Here is a 21,815-nt window from a genome sequence, read left to right as displayed (position 1 = left end):
AAATCCCCAATTAAAAAGACTAAGCTGATTAAAGACTAAAACAAAAAGCAAAAAAATTGTGGTTTAGACAAAGCTGAAACAGCTATAATTCCTCCCCCATCTAGCTTTGACAAACTGAAAAACTGATAGGAAAAAACACGAACCAGACAAGGTATGCAAGGAAGAAAATTGATAAAGGAGACTAGATGAGAAAATGCAGAGATTGAGAGGGAGCTGAGCAACAGCAATTTAAAAATGTATATACTAAAAACGCCTCAAAACCAAGAACAACTTTAAGAACTGCATTGGTCCATTATGTAAGGTTAGGCAGAAACAAAACTGCATAAAGGCAAGGCACTGTAGGAAAGCCTGTTATATTTTAAGCAATATTTTTATACAAGCAGGTGTTTATATCTCTTAGCCCAGAAGTGAATATTGGTCATGAACAGCAGCAGTGGGTAAGATTTTACAGTTAGCAGGTCCAGAGAACTTTGGAGACAAGACAACACAAAAGGAATAACACAGCTAATAAACAGCAAAGAGTTTAAACAGCAAAGTGAATAATCCTCAATATGGATTCAACTGAACTGGTTCAATATGCTTTACTCAAGTTAAAATATGTAATGCAAAAAAAAAAGATTAATCAAAATATCTGAATGCAGACCACAGATATGCAGGACTAGAGACTCCTGAAAGAAGAAAGCACCCAAAGTTTGGAAAAGGGTGGAAGGAACAGGTCATTTGAGATAATCAGCTAAGACACAGAATGTGGCTGTGGTCAAATAGACCAGTAGGATCCACAGATGATTTAAGCGAAGATTAGCAAAAGTAGTGTCTCTGTTAACCCTGAGTTTCTGATAGCAGTAAAAATCATCAATTGAAAGAAGAATTTGAGAAAGTATGACTTCCCAATGTTTTTGTCCTAACAATCAAAGCAAAGAAAACAGATTAAGTGAGGAACAAAAGCTATTTTATGCATGGAGAAGGCTGATATTAAATCAGTAGATTTGGTCACAGATATTTAAAGGAAGTTTAAGCATCTATACTACAGAAAACAAAGTCAACAGAATTTGCTGATTATCAAGCAAATTCTGTTTATAAAATAAGATCCACTAGCCTGAGTCTAAGGAAATCCAAAAAGAATAAAGGGAAGGTACTTTCCAAAATCTCTTACAAAGAGCAACAATGGATTCTCCATCAACAGGGCCATTGAAGGTAACATCAGATGAACACCCATTACACAAATATTAAAATTGATTAAAGCTGGAAAAATCCTATGTTTTGTAAGGCAGCCAATATGACTACCAGAATGATATCTCTCAGTTATTCATATATGAATGAACAGGGAAGGCAAGGAAAGGAAACTTTTCAGATAATAAACAGAGTATGAGTAGATTAGCAGCATATGTTGAACCCTCTATCTGAAAACTCACCATTGGCCAGAAGCCCATTTTCCTTTAAGGAGGTATAAATACTTTCAACACTGAGATTTACAAATGCATTTATTCAGCCACCTTCTTCAGGAGAAACACCAAAACTGGAGCCATTTGGCCCATTAGAGTTACCTCCTATTCCCAGTGCAGGAGCACACAAAGCCACCATCAGGCAGGGAACCTGTTCTATTATGGCAGGTATATTAATTCTGTCTTACAGTGTACAGAAAATAAATATTTCAAAATTTATCTGAAGCAAGTTCTGCAAGAGAAAACAACCTACATTCAAGATTCATGTCTGTCTTCACATATTTAGGTATCCACACTGGTAATGCAGTACTAACCTGGGAATACATACAAATATTCCCACTAAGAACAGGAGATAAAGAAAAACAGAGACCTTCTACAAAATTATTTTATGGATATAAGGGTGTGTATTTTACATAAGTATACATATTTTATTTAATTACAGTTTTCCATATAGCCATTAGGAGGTTCTAGCCATGCAAGTCACATTTATTAAAGGCAGCATGTCAAATAAGAGTTGACAATTACAGGCTATATCAATACACATTATGCCAGATGGTAATGAGCCGTACACAGAGGGCCAGCCATCCAAAATAATCACACCATTTTCTACAGAAATGTTGAAGAGGTTATGGTTTATTACACAGTGCTCATTAGATATACAGTGGCAGCATTAGCAATTTTTCCTTCATTTTTGTCTCATTTAAGACTCTGCCCCTACAAGCCCATTCAAATTAGTACACAAGGTTAAAATCATTACGGTCAGCGGGAGAAAAAAAATTAAGTTTTATTTTTATTTTACAGTAATGGTAGATCAAAGGTCCCTGGAATCTATTATTCTCTCAATTATTATCTAACACAAGATACTAAAAGGAATGAAATTCACTTTCATTTGCTGTGAAGAAAATTAACAGTAAATGGGTAAACTTGGTATTTCTTAATTAATAACTCTAAGTGAAAACAACAGTTAGGTTGTGACACGAGGTGACAAAAGTCAGAAAACTAAAAGTTGAAACTGAACTTTCAGCCTTGGCTTTGAACTTTCTCATCTGCTTTTCAATCTGCTGCTTTAACAGCATGGAAATATTTAAGTGTCCAAAAGGCAACTCATCCTTCACAGCAGGTGGAAAAAACAGTTGTCTCAAATAACTGGAGTGTCATCTCTGAGAAAACACCTATAAGATGATTTAAAGTACCTTTCTAGTCAGCTGCATATGTTGACTTCCAGTTAGAAAATTACTATTGGAGACACTTATTTTCCTGCCTTTTTGTGTTTATAGATGGTATGGGGGTGAAAAGATGCAACGAGGCAAAAGTGAAAATTTGTCAGCACAAGCAAAGATATGTTTATCACTCAAAAACATGCCAATGTCCCCCAAACTCCAAGTGACAGACAGCATTTGGAAGTCATAAAACTGTGAAAGAGAGGAAGAACTTAAGTAGTGGACAGGCACCTGACAACCCGACTGCAGAGAATTGTCTTTGCAGCCCAAGCCCCTCTTTTGAAGCATGCAGTGCACCACTCAGAAATGTGGGTCTCCCATCAGGCAGCCACCCAGCCCTCAAGGCCAGGGCATCCTCATACCTCCTTCCTCGACCGCTCCTGCTGAGTTACTCTGCTGTTACACAAAACCTTGAATTATTCATTCAGCCAGATGGCAAAAGAGTGACAAAAGTCAGTATGGAGGAGATTGTGGGAGAGAAAGGTGGGACACCTGGACTCCAGATACCGCTCTGCTAAGTTAGTTACCAGGAGGGAAACAACATAACAAACTCAGGCATTCCTGACCTAGATGTCCTATATCCCTCTGTTTGGAGAAATTTTCCAAAACTTCAGACAGAGGAGTACTTTTGCATCCTTTCAAATTCTCGGGAAAGCTAAACCTGAACTTCTTGCATCCTCAATGAATGCTTAGCCAGTGGCTAAAGAACATAAACCAGTGTCAACAGCACATCTCCAGACAATCCACTTACAAAATTTCTTAGTTAAACTGACCAACAAATTTTATCTGTGTTTTGAAATTGTTTGAAAGACAAAAAGCAAATTTTATTTAATAGAGTCTTAGAAAAAATGTTTACAAAATTAAAAAGAATTCCATTAATTCCAGGCAATGCCAGTCTTACGACAACTGAACAGGTACTCTGGTAAAAAAAAAACGTTTACTGCATTTTGTTAACAACAATATTTTGCAAAAAGTTCATCCTACCACCTGTCCTTTGTACAACTCATTTTATTACTGACAAAACCACTTATCCTAACAAGCTGGCACTTCTGCAAGCAGACACCAAGCAAATATGAAGCAAATATGAAACCTGTGCAACGTGAAACAAATGTAAGCTCTGATTCATTATACAACCTGAAGGGTATCAAGCTAATTTAAAGGTCTAAACAGAACATAGAAAACATCAAACAGAAGTTTTATAGAGTTATTTCCATGCTAACTTTCTAGACAATTCAGACTAAGTTTAAATTCTGCAATGTTAATTCAAAAATGAACAGCAGCAGCCATTTCAAAAAAAAAATGCTCACAAGAAAGCCCACCTCTGCACAACTGCAACTGGATTAGAAACAACAGAACAACTGCTGTTTCCTTAAAACAAATGTATTATATTTCTAATAGACAAAGAAAAATTAGATAAAAATTTAAAACTCATGGGGTGAAAGAAGAGCAAGCCAAGAAAAGAGTTTACAATGGAGTAAGCATGAAGGCCTTCCTTTTGACTTACTGAAGTGAACAAGTTTTAGATATTGGAAACAAGAGTCAAAAAATGGCAAGATAGGAGGTGATCAAAAGGTTTGGAAACAGCTGCTGTAGCACAGCTTTAAGAAAATGTGATGGTAGGATACACTACGCAAAGACAGACAGTAAGACTCAGAACTAAATAACATATGTTGACCAAAACCCTCAAAAGATGAGGCATGAACCAAAGGATTCAATTGTAGACTGGATGACCTTGCTATCACCCCCGCAGAAATCAAATGGAGAAAATCACATATTTTGCTATGGAAATGAACAACATTCCTTCCCATATAATGGCAGGATGTATCAGCCAGACTGCTTGTGGGCCACACCCAGGGTGCCCATCCATCCAGGATTACCCATATTTGCTCTATAGGCCCTCAATAACGCGTATCCTCCAACTACATCTCATGCATCTATTCCATAAGAAATTTCACATCATGGTTTAAAAATAGTTTCAACTACTCTGTGGTTTATTTAGTCAAAATATTTAAATACCTGCACTAAAACCAGCTAAAAAGATATGAAGGGAAATAAAAGGTCTTACAGGTAAGTGCAAGAAATAAGCTACTAACAATTAATTTTATGAAAAATAATTTTTCCTATATTTTATTAGTTGTTTCTCAGCCCTGCAAGACTGAAGCATGTCGATGATTTTATTTGCAATGACTATGGGAGACAGTTGGAACCATTGTTAGAGAAACTCCCATTCCTGTGCACTGTCAGCTATTCTGAGACTGCCAGCTTGACTTATTACTTCCAGTTTTTCTCTGAATTCTCTCTGAAGAGTTTGTCTGTAATTGTATTCAATGTAGCTGAAAGATAAGGTGCACTAACCTTGACATTAAATCTCTAGTACTAATGACACCTGAAATACATGGAACCTTTTTATGTGAGAGCAAAAAGAAGGTAACCTTTTTTATGCCATGAAGAATGAACACTTGATAAATGAGCAGTCCTGTTAAGAGAATAGATTGTTCATATGTCTAACTGCACAAGAAAAAGCCATTAAAAATAAAATGTGAATCACTAGAATACAGTGTACCACATAGGGTTGGGGTTTATTTTATAACTATATATATATTTTTTATCATGCTTATATAACAATTACTGTGAATTCTGAAATACCCATAAATATCCAAGATACAGAGGGGATAAAAAAAAATCCAAACATACTGGTTGCACAACCACAGATAGCTCCTACTATGAAATAAACCTGTTGTATTCTGAGCAGTTGTATGTACATTTCTGTTAATCAGCAATTAAAAGTATGGTTATCACAAGTGCTCTCCTCTCCCCTCCTAAACCTTCAATGTTCAGAATTGGATAGGGACATTAATACCATACATTATTTTTTTTTATGGGAATACTTTTGCTTTTCACAAAGCAGAAGTATGCAGCAGATGGGTATTGCCTGCCATGTACAAGGAAAGAGACTAATAGCTAAAGGGAGACAGCAGACTTCTCAGAGACCTTGCTCCTTACACCAGGTGTGTTGACAGAATTGCCAGCAGGGAAAGGATAATAAACCTTTTGGAGCAAGGCAACGACTGCTGCTTCTGGGACCATATCAGCACAGAAACAAGCATTTGGTGCTGTTGAGGTCTGCAAAGTTTTGTCATTATTATTCATATATACTTTATGCAAATGGCATACGGTGTGATATTGAGAAAAATGTGTCCTTTGATTAAAAAAATAACTTACTATTATACCATTGGCACAATTTCCATCTATTTGTACCTTATTAAAATATAAGGTATCTGAAAATTTCACACTTTCATTTTTTGGTTCTTTCATCCCAGAATGATTCAACCTACACACTTTAAGAAGGGATAAAATGACATCAACCAATTCAAGCAACATTAACCCCAAGCAAGTGATGATGGAGACACAGCTATATGCTAACAAGCCACCTTCAAGAGCAAGCTTTATTTCTGCAGAATTCCTACCAGAGTGCTCAAAATAGGATCTTTTCCTGACTGCAGCTAATACTGGAACTTTGACAGAATTTAGTTTGCCTACTGGAACATCTATTTGCAGCTGGACTTTTGGTACTGACTTTTGTTGCATGGATATCAAAAGCCAGAATGAAATTTCAGCTATAAGAGACTGAAGCAAGCTTTCCATGCAGCAGTGTCTAGGTGAAACATAGCAATTACAAGAAAGGAATCAGAAATACTACATAGCATAAAATAGAATTTGTTTATGTTTCTTCCCTTTCTGGCAATAATAGATGCATAATTTATTTGGCTGCATCTTCTCTGTCCACAAAAATGTACATAAATTTGGCCAAGTCTTTGGAAAAATTAAAAACTGCAACTCCAAATACTCAAATGGACTTCAGGAACCGGGCAATCAAGCTCACAAAATTTCACATATACCAATCATGCTGGCACTGTTGATCATAAGTTTTGAATTGCTGCAAACCCTATGAAAAAACCTATCATCTTTCTGATTTCCCTTTTGACTGCATAAGCACCTTCTCAAATGCAACACAGTGAGAATACCATATTGCATTCATATTCTTGAAATCTTTATCCCTTGTTCTCCAGCTCCTTATTCGTCTTCTCAAATCATCAATCACTCTTATCTATGAACTCATACACCCACCTTTACACTGGAATATATTAAAAATAACCAAGTTTTGCTGTACAGCACCCTGTCTACACCACCAACATATTATTGCTGCCTTTCTTTTTTATTATTGTTTTCTCTAGAAGCATCTCAGGGCAGTCAAATTGCACATGAAAATCTACTAAAGGTTAAAGGCCAGATACCAATGAAGCCACAAGAAATATTCATTCACTTAATGTGATTAGGGTCCAGAACATGCCATTATTTCAAGTGGAAGAGAAAGAACATTGCATAATCTTTATACAGTCTCATTTTCATATACATATATTTGCAGAGTTCTCAACTTCACCTCAGCAGATGTTGTAATCTCTTCAGTTACCTTATGTCAGAGTACTGACCAAATCATACCAAGAAAATAAATTAATTGTTGCAGTATGCCTTGTAATACTTAACTCCATATTGCTACAATTTTCCAAGAATTGCAGAGATTTGTATTGAAACTGGACAACTGCATTGTAAAATTTGTCAAGGGAGATGTTAATAGGACAGAAAAATGATTGGTGGTACTTCAGCAGGTAGAAAAGCAAGGGAAATATTTTGGGACTGTAGGACAAATAAATTATATAGATACAGTTATTTAAGAATTTGGAGTGAAGCAGTTGGTCACACTGATGCCATAGTTCTGATGGCTAAGCAGTCCCCAAAGCTGTTGTGTGCTTCCATCACAGCACTGGATTGTACTTAGGTGGTGGTTGGAAATTTCTCTTCACAAATACCATGATATTTTTTGTAAAGGAAATGTGAAAGTTCTCAAGTAGAAAATTGTTTCAAGGGAAAGGTTTTACAGCAAACACAGTTCTGGTGAGGTGCTCTGGTGTGTGGCCATGCCATGTCCCAGGAAGGCTGTGGCAGGCCTTGTTACCCACAGGTCACCTGGCCTTTCTTTGAAAAGCTCCCACTGGGGTGAAAGCAGGGCTTTGCTCCTGACCCACTGCAGAACCCCACCAGTGCTGCTCTGGTTTTGTATGCTATGCTGCACATTGTGGCAGTCCAGTTCTCACTTCATAAACAGTGGGAGGAAGAAGCGCCAAGAAAAGGGAGGGCTGGACAGACAGACAGGGGTGCCATTACATTTTTTCCAAGGTAAACCATCCCTACCATGCTTTCTCTGATATTGAAAATTACTTCTTTTTTAAAAGGGAAACCAAACACACTTAGTGATGTACATCCTGAGTTTACCATGCCCAGTTATCTAGTGCTATAAAGACTTATTTTGAACAAGATTTGAGCTATATCTCTGAACAGGCTTTGATCAGCTCTAATGCAGAGCCTTTTTATTTATCCTACAATGTAAGGAGAAGACCTTTTCTTGTTCAACATATAATTGCTGTATTTGCACATGCTAAGTATGCTGAAAACAATAAAAGTTAATGAAGAAAAGTACCAGTTGTAATGAATTAGTAATATTGTTAGATTTGTATTTGGAGTTGATTTTTATTGTTGTGGATGGAAGATGATCAATAGGAATATGTAATCAAGTTGTATGTGCTTTTCATCTCCTGAGACTCATCTTGTAAATGAGATGATGAATCTCACAAGATTTATCCTGGAGAGAAAAAACTAAATAGAATAATTTAGAATAACTGCTTGGATTTCCTCTCACTAAAAGCTATGGAAAAGCTACCAAGGACTGGGAGACAAAATTACATATTTCTTTAAGATTATAAAAGACATCACTGCTCATATTTTGACATACTTTTCCCATTATCTTTCAAACAATTTTGTCAAGAGCATTGTACTTCTTAATGTACTTAGATATTGAATATTTTAGGACCATGCATTTTCTCTACCAGTTAATTAGCTAAGCTTCCAAAGTACTTGCTAGTTGGGATACTGTACCTTTGCTGAAAGCCAGCCTTCCAGAAGATAGAAATAAGAACAGTTAAGTCCCAAAGGAAATCATTTTTATGATAAAGAGTCCTAATGTGCCCCAGTAAAGGTGAGGATTGATTGTTATGGCCTATTGTTACTATAATTAGAAGTCAAACACCAATTAGCAGTTCCATTAATAAGATTAATCTCTGCAATATCTGCAGCTGAGACCCAGGGCTTGTGTGCAATAAGCCAGAGTGAATTTAAAGTGCAACAGCTACACTGTACTAAAACTCTCAGGCTGAATACTTACATCACACAAAAGATAACACCTCTGCTTTCTTTGAGATTTGAGTTTCTACATACACTATTGGTCTTACTACATTTTTCTAATTTAACACTTTTTATTTTGTTTAAACATGTTCTACCATGATTTAGCAGTCATTGATGGGGATAGGTGCAATGGAGCATGAGGTCTCCCAAACTTTGGTTCACAGCCACTCCCTCTGCATTGCACCAGGTCAAGGTAAATTTAATTTAGTTTCCATTACTAGTAAACCCAGAAAAGTAGTAATGGAAAAAAAACCCCACAACTTCTTACAAATATGAAAGTATTCTTCACATGATAAAAATCCATTGTAGAGTTAGGAATCATTTTTTTACTTGAAAATATGAAGGTAAGAAACAGTCAAATCCAATCTCTGAAGTTAACACCTTATGCAGTTCAGAGTACAGAAATTGAAAGAAGGGCAAGATCTGTAATGAGGTGAAGAGTCACACACTTGTGCTCGTTGTATTCTTGTAGGCACTGAAATCATAATTTGTATGATCTTTCTTTTGTTTTATTTCATTTGTGTTTTACCTTTTACAATAACTCTCAAAGAGATTTTGTCCACAGATATACCTACACCATGCAAGGTAAAAAGAAGGCTTTTGTAAAATTTAACAGCAAACAGGTCAAAGCAACCTTTAAGTGTCATTTACACTCTAGGAATACAATAAACCTCACCTCCTTCACCAAAATTTACTCATGTTTCCCATGGCTAACTAGCCAGGAGGCTTTGTAATGTATTTGCTTTTTCCTTTCTTTCTTTTAAATGGGGACTATCTAATTTCTTTCCATAGATAAACACATTTAGATTAATGTGGAGACACATTCCAGTTGGAAAGCATTTAAACAACTATTTAAAATTACAAGCATCTTTCAACGTGTCTACAGGAGGAAGCTGCTGACAAAAAATCACAGGTGAGCTGAGCAAGTGAAGATACAACTTACACAGTAAAAGACCTGCTTTCCCAGAGAGGACTGACCTGTTCCTAAAGCAGAAGGCAGCCCTTTGCTTCCTGGAGCCATCTACTCTGACTGGAGATTTGAGTCACCCGAGCATTAGCATCTCTCAGCTGCTTGGCTGCATTCACAAGAACAGGACAGAAGCTACTTGCCAATAACTGCAGCTCTCAGGGAATGCAGAGCCAAAGGTGCATACCCTCATGCAGCATTTATTCTGGTTTTCACTCAACGTGGAACACCTTTTACATCTTCCCAATTTCCAGAGAAGGTGTCCTCACACCTCATATGCTGTCATGCTAAATACATAAAGCAAAGTATTGCCATTTCAGATTCTTCTCACCCATAAAATCGCAGTCCGACCGCAGTCCAGGTCACAGGCATAAGTCAACCAACCAATGTTCATTTGTGCATATTTTTGCAGACTGCAAGTCTCAAAAGCATACTATAATCAGCGTATTACCTCTGAGCTTTTGACTACACTAGTCCATATTTATCTTTGCAGACTGGAGTCGTCCAAGGACCATCATTCACACAAGATTAGATTCCCTGGAGGCAGCCTGAGTGCTCCGCATGCATACAGCAATTAAAGACTGATCGAACAAGCACAGTACCACCTCTGTTACGGCTGCCATGGCATGGGTTTTCGAGAAGAACGGATAGAGCTGCAGATGGTAAGCTGTCACCTGTGAGAAATAGAAGAGATTCCCAGTGTCCCCATTAATACATAGCAATTTGTCCCTAATACACAGTGGCATATCCCTAAGACAGACAACACCTTTAGGCTTGTGTTCCTAAAGTAGGTAATTTCTCACAGTCACCATTTCTAATTCTGAAAATCTTGGGATGCAAAGTTCTTTGGATACTTCAGCTGACAAATGACCATAAAGACACCTAACAGGCTAAATTATGCCAACATTAGTGTAGCCTCTTGTGAGCTCCATAGTCATGAATGCACACCAGTGACACTATTAGACACAGAGCCGAGGCTACAAGCTGGAGGTAGAATGCTCACTCATCTGTTTAAAACACATCTTGATTATCACCTTGTGAAGAAGACTCTCTTCTTGAAAGACCTGACCTTCATGAAGAAAGCTAGATGAATCCGACCTCATTGCTGACTCTGCTTTCAGAAGGAGGTGGGTCTACAGACCTCCTGATATCCCTTTCAACTTGAATTATACTGTGAACCTATCGGCATCATCTGGTTAACCCTAAAGGAGGTTCATGGAAGGTCAAACTTTCTTTGAAAATGGCATAAAGCTCTTTGGAATACAGGAAAGGAAATAAAGTTAAGGCAAAAGCTTTGTTTTCCTATCTAGCAAGAAGCTGGGTGAAACCTAGATAGAACTGCAGAGTGACAGATCACTATGTCCTCTGTCCTTACAGTCCTTAGAAAGACACCTACCCCCTCCGACTTCTTTGTAATCAAAGAAACATTCAGAGAAAAAGAAACCTAAGGGTGAATGAATCCTCTGGTTAAGATCTGGATTCAAGTTTTACGTGTTCCTTCGAGTAGGTTAGAAGATTACTGTGATATGGCCACAATGACAAAGAGCATGCGAAATCACTCTGCGACCCCTACGTGTGTGTGCACCTCCAAAAAAGGGTACTCACAACAACTTAGTATTGGAACATGGCAAGAAAAAAGACTCACCACCATAACAAGGATTTGGCATCTGCTGCCAGCTTACTCTTAAATTGGGCTTTCATTGGAATCAGCATCAGTGCTGTTCCAAAATAATTACTAAAACACTATGGACAAGGTATCTATGTTCACGATTCCTGTCACTACAGTATTGCCACCACTCTTCCAAGTAGCAGGAAGGATTCTGATTCTGAGACAAGTTTATCCAGTAAGTACCTTCTTGTAGTAAAGCATGTTCAGCTTGCAAAGTGATGAAAGGTCAGCTGTAGCATCCTGAGGAAGAAGGTGCAAGGACAGAGTCCAGTATCGATAGTACAGAACTGAAATTCAATTTCAATTTCAATATTCCGTATTGAAATTCAATTTTAATATAGAATAATGATTAGAAGGTCTTTGCTTGTCAATGGCCATAGGATCCACCAGTGTGGATGCCCTGGTAGATTTGACTGAAAAAAGGATTGCTTTAAACCTCTGACAAGCATCCAAGGAAATCTGCAGAGCTGACTCAATGGATGTCAATACTAGAGGGTATTTTTAAAATTGTCACTAATTAGGAAAAAAAAAAAAACCAAAAGAAAAAAGGCAAAACAGAGGGAAGAAAATAACTTGCTATGCTAGAGTCAAGGATGCTGAGGGCTGAAGAGATAGCCCAAATTTGTTCTTTGGTGTCACTTGCATTCTAAGCTGCAATACAGAAGCTATGTCAGGCATTTATTACTCAGTATAAAGGCAAGGAGATCCCTCAGTCCCCAGGCAGTAGTGTCTGGCAGTGCCAGATGTGAACAGAAAAAGACACCCCTTTGGGTACTTTGAGAGAGGACCCAAGCCAGTCTTGGTATCTTCAACTGTGAGAATGTAGCTCCACCATGAAGCATAAAGCTGTCACTGTTCAGAAACCACATGATCCTGGAGTTTCAATTACAAACCTCACTACCAGCAGCAAAGTAAAATAACAGCAAGCTGCATACTTCACTATCCACGTGAGCTTTGCTCTGAGAGAAGGCAATGCACCGTCAGACTCAAGTATAATCACCAGTTAGGAAAGGGATCTCAAAGCCCTTATAAAGCTCTAGCCTCCTGTGTCACATCTGAGGCACTCTCTAATACTATTAGCATGATAAATTATTGTTAATTCGATTCTGCTTAAACCCAATGTGAGTTCTGCTTTCTCTTTAGCACAGGAGTAAGGACTTTCAAGGGACTATGGGATACATGCTTTGCTTGAGCACAGGCAATGACATCAACTCTTACACGATACTGTTTGCACACTCTGTACTGAGCACTACAATTGATCCTTATATTTGCAATGCTTCTGTAGCCAAGGAAATATTTTCTTTAATGCTAAGAGACCAGCAGAAAGTTTTAATTTAGGAAATCTGTCCAGCAGCTGAAATTGAGCTCTTTATCATGCTGCTACTTCTCTTCATCCTCTTTTGGGATCACTGGTGCTGAGCTGGAAGCAAAGCCAGGTTCTTTTCCTCGCCAATAGGAATAAAGTCAGGCTGCTGCCAACACGATAGGGAGGTGGCTGTACAGCATAAAGCATGCCAGGCAGGCTTTTATAACACTTCCTCCCTTATCTTCAGCATGGCTCATAAGGCAACCAGCAGTTACTATGATACCCTTGCACACAATGACCCCCACGGCCCCAGATTAATGCAGGCAGATCACGACTCTTGCAAATTATGAAGTGCTAAAGCTGAAGGCAATGCTGGCCAGAGGCAGCACCATTTAACTACACTAGTCCTGCTCCTGTAACTACCTAAATTGTAATCCTCATTATTCTGGAAAAGATTGTTCTCTGGTAACAGGCATTGGTTTTGTTCCATTATGTACCAGTGAAAAACAGATGCCAGCCAGGAAGCTAGATCATCTATTTTTATACATTTAGGTCAATTGTCCTTTGAATTGACATATCTAGAGAACAAGAAAATAGGATTTTTTTTTTTCTATTCCAAATTCAGCTCTCAGTATCTTTCTGGTTTAATTTTAATTTTTGTATTGCTTTATTGTGATTTAAGAATATTAAATAGTGAGAAGAGGCTATGCAGAATGTGCCAAATTCCAGGATGAAAAGGTCTACCATGTTTTTTTTGTGTTTTTTCAAGTTAAATGGTTATCACAGTGCTACATCTTCCTGGTCACAGATTATACATTTAGTGTAGTACCAGTTACAGAGGACTGATGTAACCTGGCTATCTACTGCAGGACTGAATATTTAAATACAGCAAAGAACTGATTCCAACATAAACACTGGGAAAAGAAAGACTGGGTTGGTGCAGTTGCTGACAAGTACTGGAACAACTTAGCTCATGCTCAGATTTCAGAAATGCAATTAATTAATCACTACTAAGTATCCTAAAATCAAGTCAGCCATATCCCAGTTAATAGTCCACAATATAATGTTCACAGCATGTAAGTATCAGGCAGTGAAGATGCTCATTACAGTGCCAGAAATAATATTTCCAGCAAAACATTATATATAAAGATGAAGTAATTATATGGCATGGCAACAAAAAGAGCTGTATAGATTACAGCTGAGCTGAAAATCTGTGAGAATCTATTTCCAAAAAATACTATCCAAAGCTGAAGACATATAAGCAATAAAGGATTAAGCATATTTCTTCACTTCATATCACTGAGGGATATATTTTGTCTTTGATATATATGTCAAATATACACAAACCACATATAATTAACATTGCAACCAAGACAGCAGACAAAAATGCACTAATGGAAAACAACATCCTTTTGTTCGTCTTCAGGAGAGGGCAGTTTGTAAAACACTGCTTGTAATACATGTTAAAAATATCACAAAAACCCTTTAAGATCTCAGCTTTACAAGCTATCTATTCTCTTAGCTATATACAATGGAGAAATAGAAATCAGAAATTAGACTCACATTTAAATAAGTGCAGTTGGAAAAGTACCTTAAATAAAGAAAGAACTCCAAAGCCAAAACCCACAGTGACTTCGGTAGAGGGCAAGAACTGACCATTATGACACAAAATGAAAAAATGCAGTGGCATATTTGCTTGTATCTACACCATGTTGCAGGACTTAAAGTGTCATTGAAAATCCATTCAAATTAACAACTCCACAGTCATCACTTTTGCAGACAGTAATGAACCTTGAGTGAACCTGTGTGGGCGTATTCGAAGCTGCTTTGTTTTTGGCATACCTTTGTAACTCTGAACTAGATATTATAATGGCTATTGACTTGCTCAAACTTAGATTATTAGGCTAGATTTTCAGCTGGTTGAACTGGCATCATTCCAATGATGTCCATTTACACCAAATGGCTCATTATTAATTCAAGGTCTTATTTGCTCCTTAATGAATACTTCCACTAGTCACCTTCCCAACGGCAGCTTTAAATGCTCAAACTTTACCTCCATGGTCAGAATCAGCATACTCAAGAACTTAGTTATCAACAAAATAATGCTTTTTCTCTCCTTTCATGAGGCATACTTAAGGTAAAACTTTTTTAATCATTTACAAAACAAACTAAAATACCTCCTGTGCCATAATTAACTAACTAGAATTATGCTTTCATACAGCATCATTTGCATATAAATATAAAAATTTTACAACCCTAAGGGGACATTACGGATGAAGCAAAATAAGAATGGAATTAAACAGCCAAAAGGACAACATGGCTTTCCATAACAAGCCTGCTTTACAGCCTTATCCTTTTTCTTACTTATTTCTGCCTGTACAAATTCATATATATTTTCCTTCTCTGCTATTTTAAGACACTACACAGATTTTAAAATTTTTATCTGTTCTGTCTTTCCAGTTCTGTACTACCTCTGCATTTTGAAACAAAACCTGATGCAAACATGTGATTAAGCTTGTGCATCTTCCTTTAGTGTATTACAGAGGTCAGAAACACAATTAACAAAAATGCAAGTCTTGTTTCCTCAACCAAGCAACACACAAATTTTCAAAAGGTTTTTAAAAAATTCAAAGTTTACAATTTTTCAACAGATGTCATGACTTGCTTCAACAGAATAATTCACTATCAAATATACAAAGGAGAGCAACCACTGATTTTCATTACTGATGTTACTAGATTAAGAAATTTAGTTTAAAAGCTTACAAAATATTTAGGAACTCAATGAAGCTGAAATATCTCAGTGAGAGCCTAAGGAACCATAATGGCAGGTTCAGTAAACCTGCTGTGACATGTGGGAGGTAAAAACTTTATTCTACACTGCTGCTGCATGGGAAAACACCCTCCAAACAGGCTATACAAAAACTTCTGTGCTCAGTGAGACCAGCTGGTGTCCCACAAGGCTGGCATCTCACTCAGAAATTTCTAGTAAACAGGTGTACCCAAATAACATTGGAGGAAATCAAAATGAAAATACTTTATTTAAAAATCTTTTCTAGCATTGGGTTTTTTTTTTATTCTGAGTACTTCTTAATGTAAACTTTCAACTAACTATCTTGACCCAAATGTTTTCAATTTGGTTGTGCCCAAAACCCCACAACTAGATACAATAAGAGTTACACAAAGAGTAGGAAATGCTTTTCACTGGAAAGCTTACAATAAACCTGAGGAACAAAGCTTTGTGATTAGGGAATTATTGATTTTCCTTGACAGGTGAACTTACAATGCTTTGATATCACCAAGAAATTGCCCATCAAATACACCTTAGCATACATACCTGGAATAAATTCCACTGACCATGTCGTGCTGGAAAGAGAGGTCTGCTGTGCTGGGTCCAGCAGCTTTGGAAATAAGCAGCACGACCAAACCTCGCATCTGTAAATTGTTTCGGCTATCGTACACAAAACCCCTAAAACAGAAGAAGAAGAAAAAAAAAAGACATATTTTCACAATCCATATTCACTGGTTGTACCAAAGTGGAAAAAAAAGATTTAGATCTCAGGCTGCCATCCATTCATCATGTCTTTAATATTCATGTTAGCAGTGAAATAAGTGGCAATTATGAGTCATGACCTTCTGTCATCTTTTACCTGACACTTACAATGAAATCCTACTGCTGCAGAGAAAAACAAGCATTTAGGATTAAGTCTTGATTATTTTCAAGGAGCAGCATGTCTCTTGCATTTCACATCATGCACAAGTCAGGTGTACCCAGTGATCCCAGCAGCTCAGGATACCCCATGCTCACAGCAACCCTGACCAGAACAGCATAAAAAGCAGTAGAAGGGAGATTCTATATAACTTCCCAAAGCAGAATTATTTTTTTTTTAGTTCAGCCGTCAGTACTTCCCAGCCACTCAAACCCATGAAAGATTGCACTGCTCAGATCTCTGCTCAAGGGCACACGCATTGTGGTCATGTGGCATCCACCTTTATTTTGTTAACTGGCTACAGGTAGTGAAGGATTTTAAGGAGGAGGGGGACAGCTGCCTGCCTTCAGCATTCTGTGAATCTGTAACCTGCATATTTCTATTCTCACCTGACACACAAATATACAATGTGTTCCTTACCATGCTCCAAAATACAGTTAACAGAATGCAGCCAAGGCAGTTACACATTTAAAACTCTATAGATTTCCAAAGTCAGAGTCACAAGGAACATTAAGCTACCCAGGAAAAAGACAGAAAATACATATAATGAATAATACCTATGCATCCTGTACACAGAATTCATAATTGTTTGTGGTGGTGTAAGTACTTCTCTGACTTGAACTTCAGTTGACCACATTACTCACAACCACAGAAGTTACACAGATGATGCAACTGAATTAAAAAATATTTCCTCAACACTATTTAAAACTACATCATTTTTAAGGAAAAGTGGTTTTAGGAAAAAAATTGGGTTTTTTCTACAAATGGTAAGTGGAAAAATCAGAGTGTATTACTAAAGACAGAGTTATAGTGAGAAATTAATAATGCTCTAATAAAATAGCAAATTACAGTGATGCTCTAAACAATCAGAACACTTTGCTTTTTCATGCCCAGTGCTCTACAGCTTGTCAAGCGACAGGATGTTACAAAAGTACACATAAAAAGTGTTCATCACAGGAACATGGAGCACTGGCCTTTAAATAAACCACTGCCTAGACAGACACTAGAAGTGAAGCACTTTCACCTGATTTGGACAAGGTAAGAAACAGAAGAAAATTACCTGTGTTGAAAATACTTAGTCTGTAGTAATAGCAAAAGCAGTGTTACGGGCTGTTCAGGGAGTTTCCAACACCACTAGCAATGAATACCTTACCTTCTTAGAAAACTGTTAATGAAAAGCGCAGCTGTGGGTGGGGGGAAGATCAGAACATAAAAATCAAGTAATAAGGAGCAGTATATCTATCATTGCTACACCTAATCATACAGCCTCGACGTTACATATGGTTTGGATGTAATTTTAGACAGGATTTTCTATGAATTACCAACCAGTAGTCAAAGTTTAACTCCATTTTCAAAACAGGTTGTGTTACTGACATGTATCATATCCACACTAAAGCAAACCGTATTAGACTTGAAACAAATAAAGCCTCCGGTGATCATCCTTTAGACGCCAGAAACTACTGCAGCTACTTGACATGGCTTCAGGGGTCACATTCACATTCTGAATGAAGCTCCCCAGAGATACCCTGCACAAGTAACAGCAACACAAAAGTCTTCCAGATGGTGCAATTAGTCTTGATGGGTATGTGGCAGGAGACAGGTGCCTCCAGGGAAAAAAGTGAACTAAAAGCAACCCAAGTGAAATTGCGCACACAGAAAAAGATACATCAAGCTGACAGTCTTTTGGAAAACCTCTGCTGAACAACACAAGCACATGCATAGGGTACCCAAAAAACCCCTCAATCATTAGCACAATTTTGCTTCCTCTTAAGTTTACAGGCTGGGTATCTGCAAATGACATACTTCATCCTCGGGGGACTGCATACCGGAAAGAGGTAGGAAAGTCAAACACCTCTAGGATCCCGTTTTGGAATTCAGAATTCGGGGGAGGGAAAGGCATTTACTCTAGATATTTTCCGTGTGACAGAGTAACCCAGCTGAAGACTGGCAGATTCACAGTTTTAAATACAGCACAGTGTTCACAACAAAAATTTCCACGCTAGAGCACAGGGGAGAAGCGCCTGGCTGCGACACATGCGCGGTGCGACACCGCACACGCACAAGGGACTCACACCGCCCACTCCCGCAGTGACACCGGCTAATGGCTAATGCGCCGCAAATTACACCTCCCACTGCCAGGGCCCGTCTGCTGCACAGAATACACGAAGCAAACGTTTCACTCAGTGCTTTGTGTATTGCTTCACATGTGCAGCTATTTCAGTAGAATTGTTACACTTTTATTAAAACAAAAATCTGCTATTCATTGCAAGCGTCATTTGTGTTTAAATATTTAAATACCACAAAGATTTTAAAATTATTTGCATGAGACAAAACCACGTTCCTAGCACTTTTTTTCATTATATTAAACAATGAATTTAAACAATAGAGAGGAAACATGGAAACTGTAACAGTTACCATAAGGTAGAGCTGGACATAGTGATAATTTCATGGTACCAAAAGGCAGCAAAAACCCCCCTGCACAGGCAACTCTAAAGTCAACTGACTCTGCAAGTGAGTGCAGCAGAAGAGACTATACTCATGGGTACTAGTGCTAATTCAAATTTAATTATGAAGAATGCAAACCAAATTTCCCAACAAAACTGATGTGATAAGGTATTTTGAGAGACAAAAGGGGGGGTTTAAATGTTTAGCTTGTTATAGATGGATAATGAGATGATTGACTCTTGCACTAAAAAGATGACTATTGTGTGAATATTAAGAAAAGCTTTAGTGATGTACAGTTATGTTATTGTAGTTTAGATGTCCTCTGTTCTTCCCATGGTTCCCTTTCCCCGCCCTGTATTGTGACCATCAGACAGCCTGGGTTGTCTAGGATAAGTAAAAAGAAGGTGTGCACATGTGTCCCTTACCTGGGGCAGTCGGAAGTGCAAAAGCTTGGTGCTTAGGGGGTGAGCCATGGCAACACCTGATCTCAAATCAAGTTACAAGAAAGCAGTTTCCACCGATTAATGGCAAAGAAGAGCTGACTGATAGACTTTGGGAGGGGCCAGGGCTGGCTGATGCAACCCCCAGGGGTATAAAAGACTGAGCATCCATCTTGAAGACGAACCTGCCCTGTGGTATACACGAGGGGCAGTTCCCAGCGCTGCAGCTTTTTCCTTATGCAGTCCTTCGTTGTGTTTTTGTTAAGGTTTAATGAACCTTTCTAAATTTTCAAAGTGAGCAGTTGTTTCTCACAAGCTAAACGTTTTTAGTATTTCCCAAAAGTTCTGCTCATGACCCAAGCAAGCAGGAGCTGTGAGGCTTGCAGCCCTTTCATCAGTTACCACACAGGAGCCCCTCCACTCCCATCCAGGCGTGTTTGGTGGCCACAGGACTGCTAGTAAGGGCTGAAGTGGACAGATCACTGTTTTCCTCATGTCCTCTGGTGATTTTTACCCTTCCTTTCCATGCATTCTATTGAAGGTGTCCCATTGACAAGATCAATCGTTTTGTTGCAGGCCATACACAAGCCCCGTGTGGTTAACAAGGGGAAGGAAAACAGAGAGGAATTCCATTCCCCTACCTTCCCTGTTCAGCTGTCAAACAAAAGGAGGGGGAAAAAATGATCTGTCCACACAGTTCTAATGACAAGCAGCTGGGAAAGTCTGTAACACAACCAAAATCAATTACACTGATGAAGAAGATTTATAAGCACAGGATAGTGTCATTGAAAGCCCAGGCTAGTTTTAGGCTGAATTACAAACTATTCTGAAAAAGAAACCCTCAATTCAAACTGACAATCCCAGATGTGACAATATAAACAGAGTTTTCAGTCTGTAACATCTCAGGAAAGCACCTTCCATTTTGCTCAATATAGAAGGGTTATCAGGATCCACTCACAGTTACAGGTGCAGGTACCTTTTAAAAATAACACAACCCATTTTGTCGAAATTAATTATAACAGACAATTCTATAGCTATCACTAGAGGTAAAGCATGGAGCTACTTGGCAAGATTCTTGGCTTCCTTATTAGAAATGCAAGAAATACCAGCCTCGGGGCTTTTATCCAATTTGCTATATTAATGACTTGTCAGAAGTAAATAAGAGAAAACTCTCTGACATACTCATTTTTAAAATGGATGTTAAACCACTGTATTATTGATGTGCATATCTGAATCATAGGATTCACCATCTGACCATATGATCACACTCAAATATTAATATATTTAAACACTGAGAGCATTCAAAGTTATACATTTGGTATATGCTAACAGCAATCTATAGCAACTTGTTTTCACCTGCTACTCAAGTTTCAAGTACTTATTAAACATCCTTCTGCATATCTCTCCAGAACATATTAAAAACCCTGACCCACTCCAACTTCCACAGCCAGATCTGTAGAGGAGAATCAGCCTTGTCATGACATGTGCTTTGAGCATGATTCAGAAGGGAAAAGGAGACACACTTACTTCACATGGAGAGAACAGCATTAAAAAATGGGATTCAAAATAAATACACAGCTGACAGGAAATTATAGAAGGGGGGTGCTCTGCCACCCACATGCCATCTCAACCTAAAAAGCCCACTAGAGGCTGCAGGTGAGAATGTAAATTTTAGAAACTTATTCTTGGGTTTGGACAACTGAACATCTCTTTGCATATGGAAAATGAGTATTGAGGTTTGGGAAATTTCCTTACCTGAAAAACAGGCTTGTGAAAAATGGGATGGGGCTCATCACCATTTTTTGTAATTACCTGGTAATTAAAGAGTTTATCCAGCAAGGGCAGACCTGTCCAATGAGTCACACCAGGCTTGGAGGAATTGATGTTCCTGTCCCACGTTGCAGGGATATGCTCTTAGACCAGGTTACAAGGGAGTCTTTAACAGCTCCCCTGCTCCACCTGTGTCTGAGAAATAAGGGGTCTCACCCTATCAGCTTTGTGAAGCCGGTCACAAAGAAACACAAGGTGTCACAAAGAAACACAGGATTTCACAGACAAAACACCAAACAAAACTCTGGTGTGAATAAGACAGGGACCTGTCTCTGCACTAGTTTTTCATCCAAAAGCAAAAAAAATTAAAAAGGTAATTTAGAAGCGTGGCTTTCACTTATGACACAAGGAAACCTTTTACTAACTTCAACCGTTATGTGGTGTGATGATTGGAAAGTTAAAAGCAAGCCAAAACAGTAACTTAGTCAAGTGAAAACAAGAATGGTTGTGGTCCTGCGAGAAGTACTTGCCTGAAATTTATGGGCTCACAGG

The 21,815-nt window shown here is 38.1% G+C and overlaps 1 protein-coding gene across 1 annotated transcript in view; it reads right to left on the bottom strand.

Annotated features, from left to right (window-relative positions):
- The window catches only part of PDSS2 (decaprenyl diphosphate synthase subunit 2), a 111,709-nt gene that overhangs the window by 49,878 nt on the left and 40,016 nt on the right, over positions 1 to 21,815 (bottom strand). The window contains exon 2 of the mRNA XM_030944692.1: positions 16,236 to 16,367. Coding sequence (XP_030800552.1) covers positions 16,236 to 16,367 — 132 coding nt within the window. The remainder of the gene's footprint in view (positions 1 to 16,235; positions 16,368 to 21,815) is intronic.

The sequence above is a fragment of the Camarhynchus parvulus genome, chromosome 3 (assembly GCF_901933205.1).
Source record: "Camarhynchus parvulus chromosome 3, STF_HiC, whole genome shotgun sequence".
In the NCBI taxonomy this organism is placed as follows: Eukaryota; Metazoa; Chordata; class Aves; order Passeriformes; family Thraupidae; genus Camarhynchus; species Camarhynchus parvulus.
This window is presented reverse-complemented; position numbering and strand designations above follow the sequence as displayed.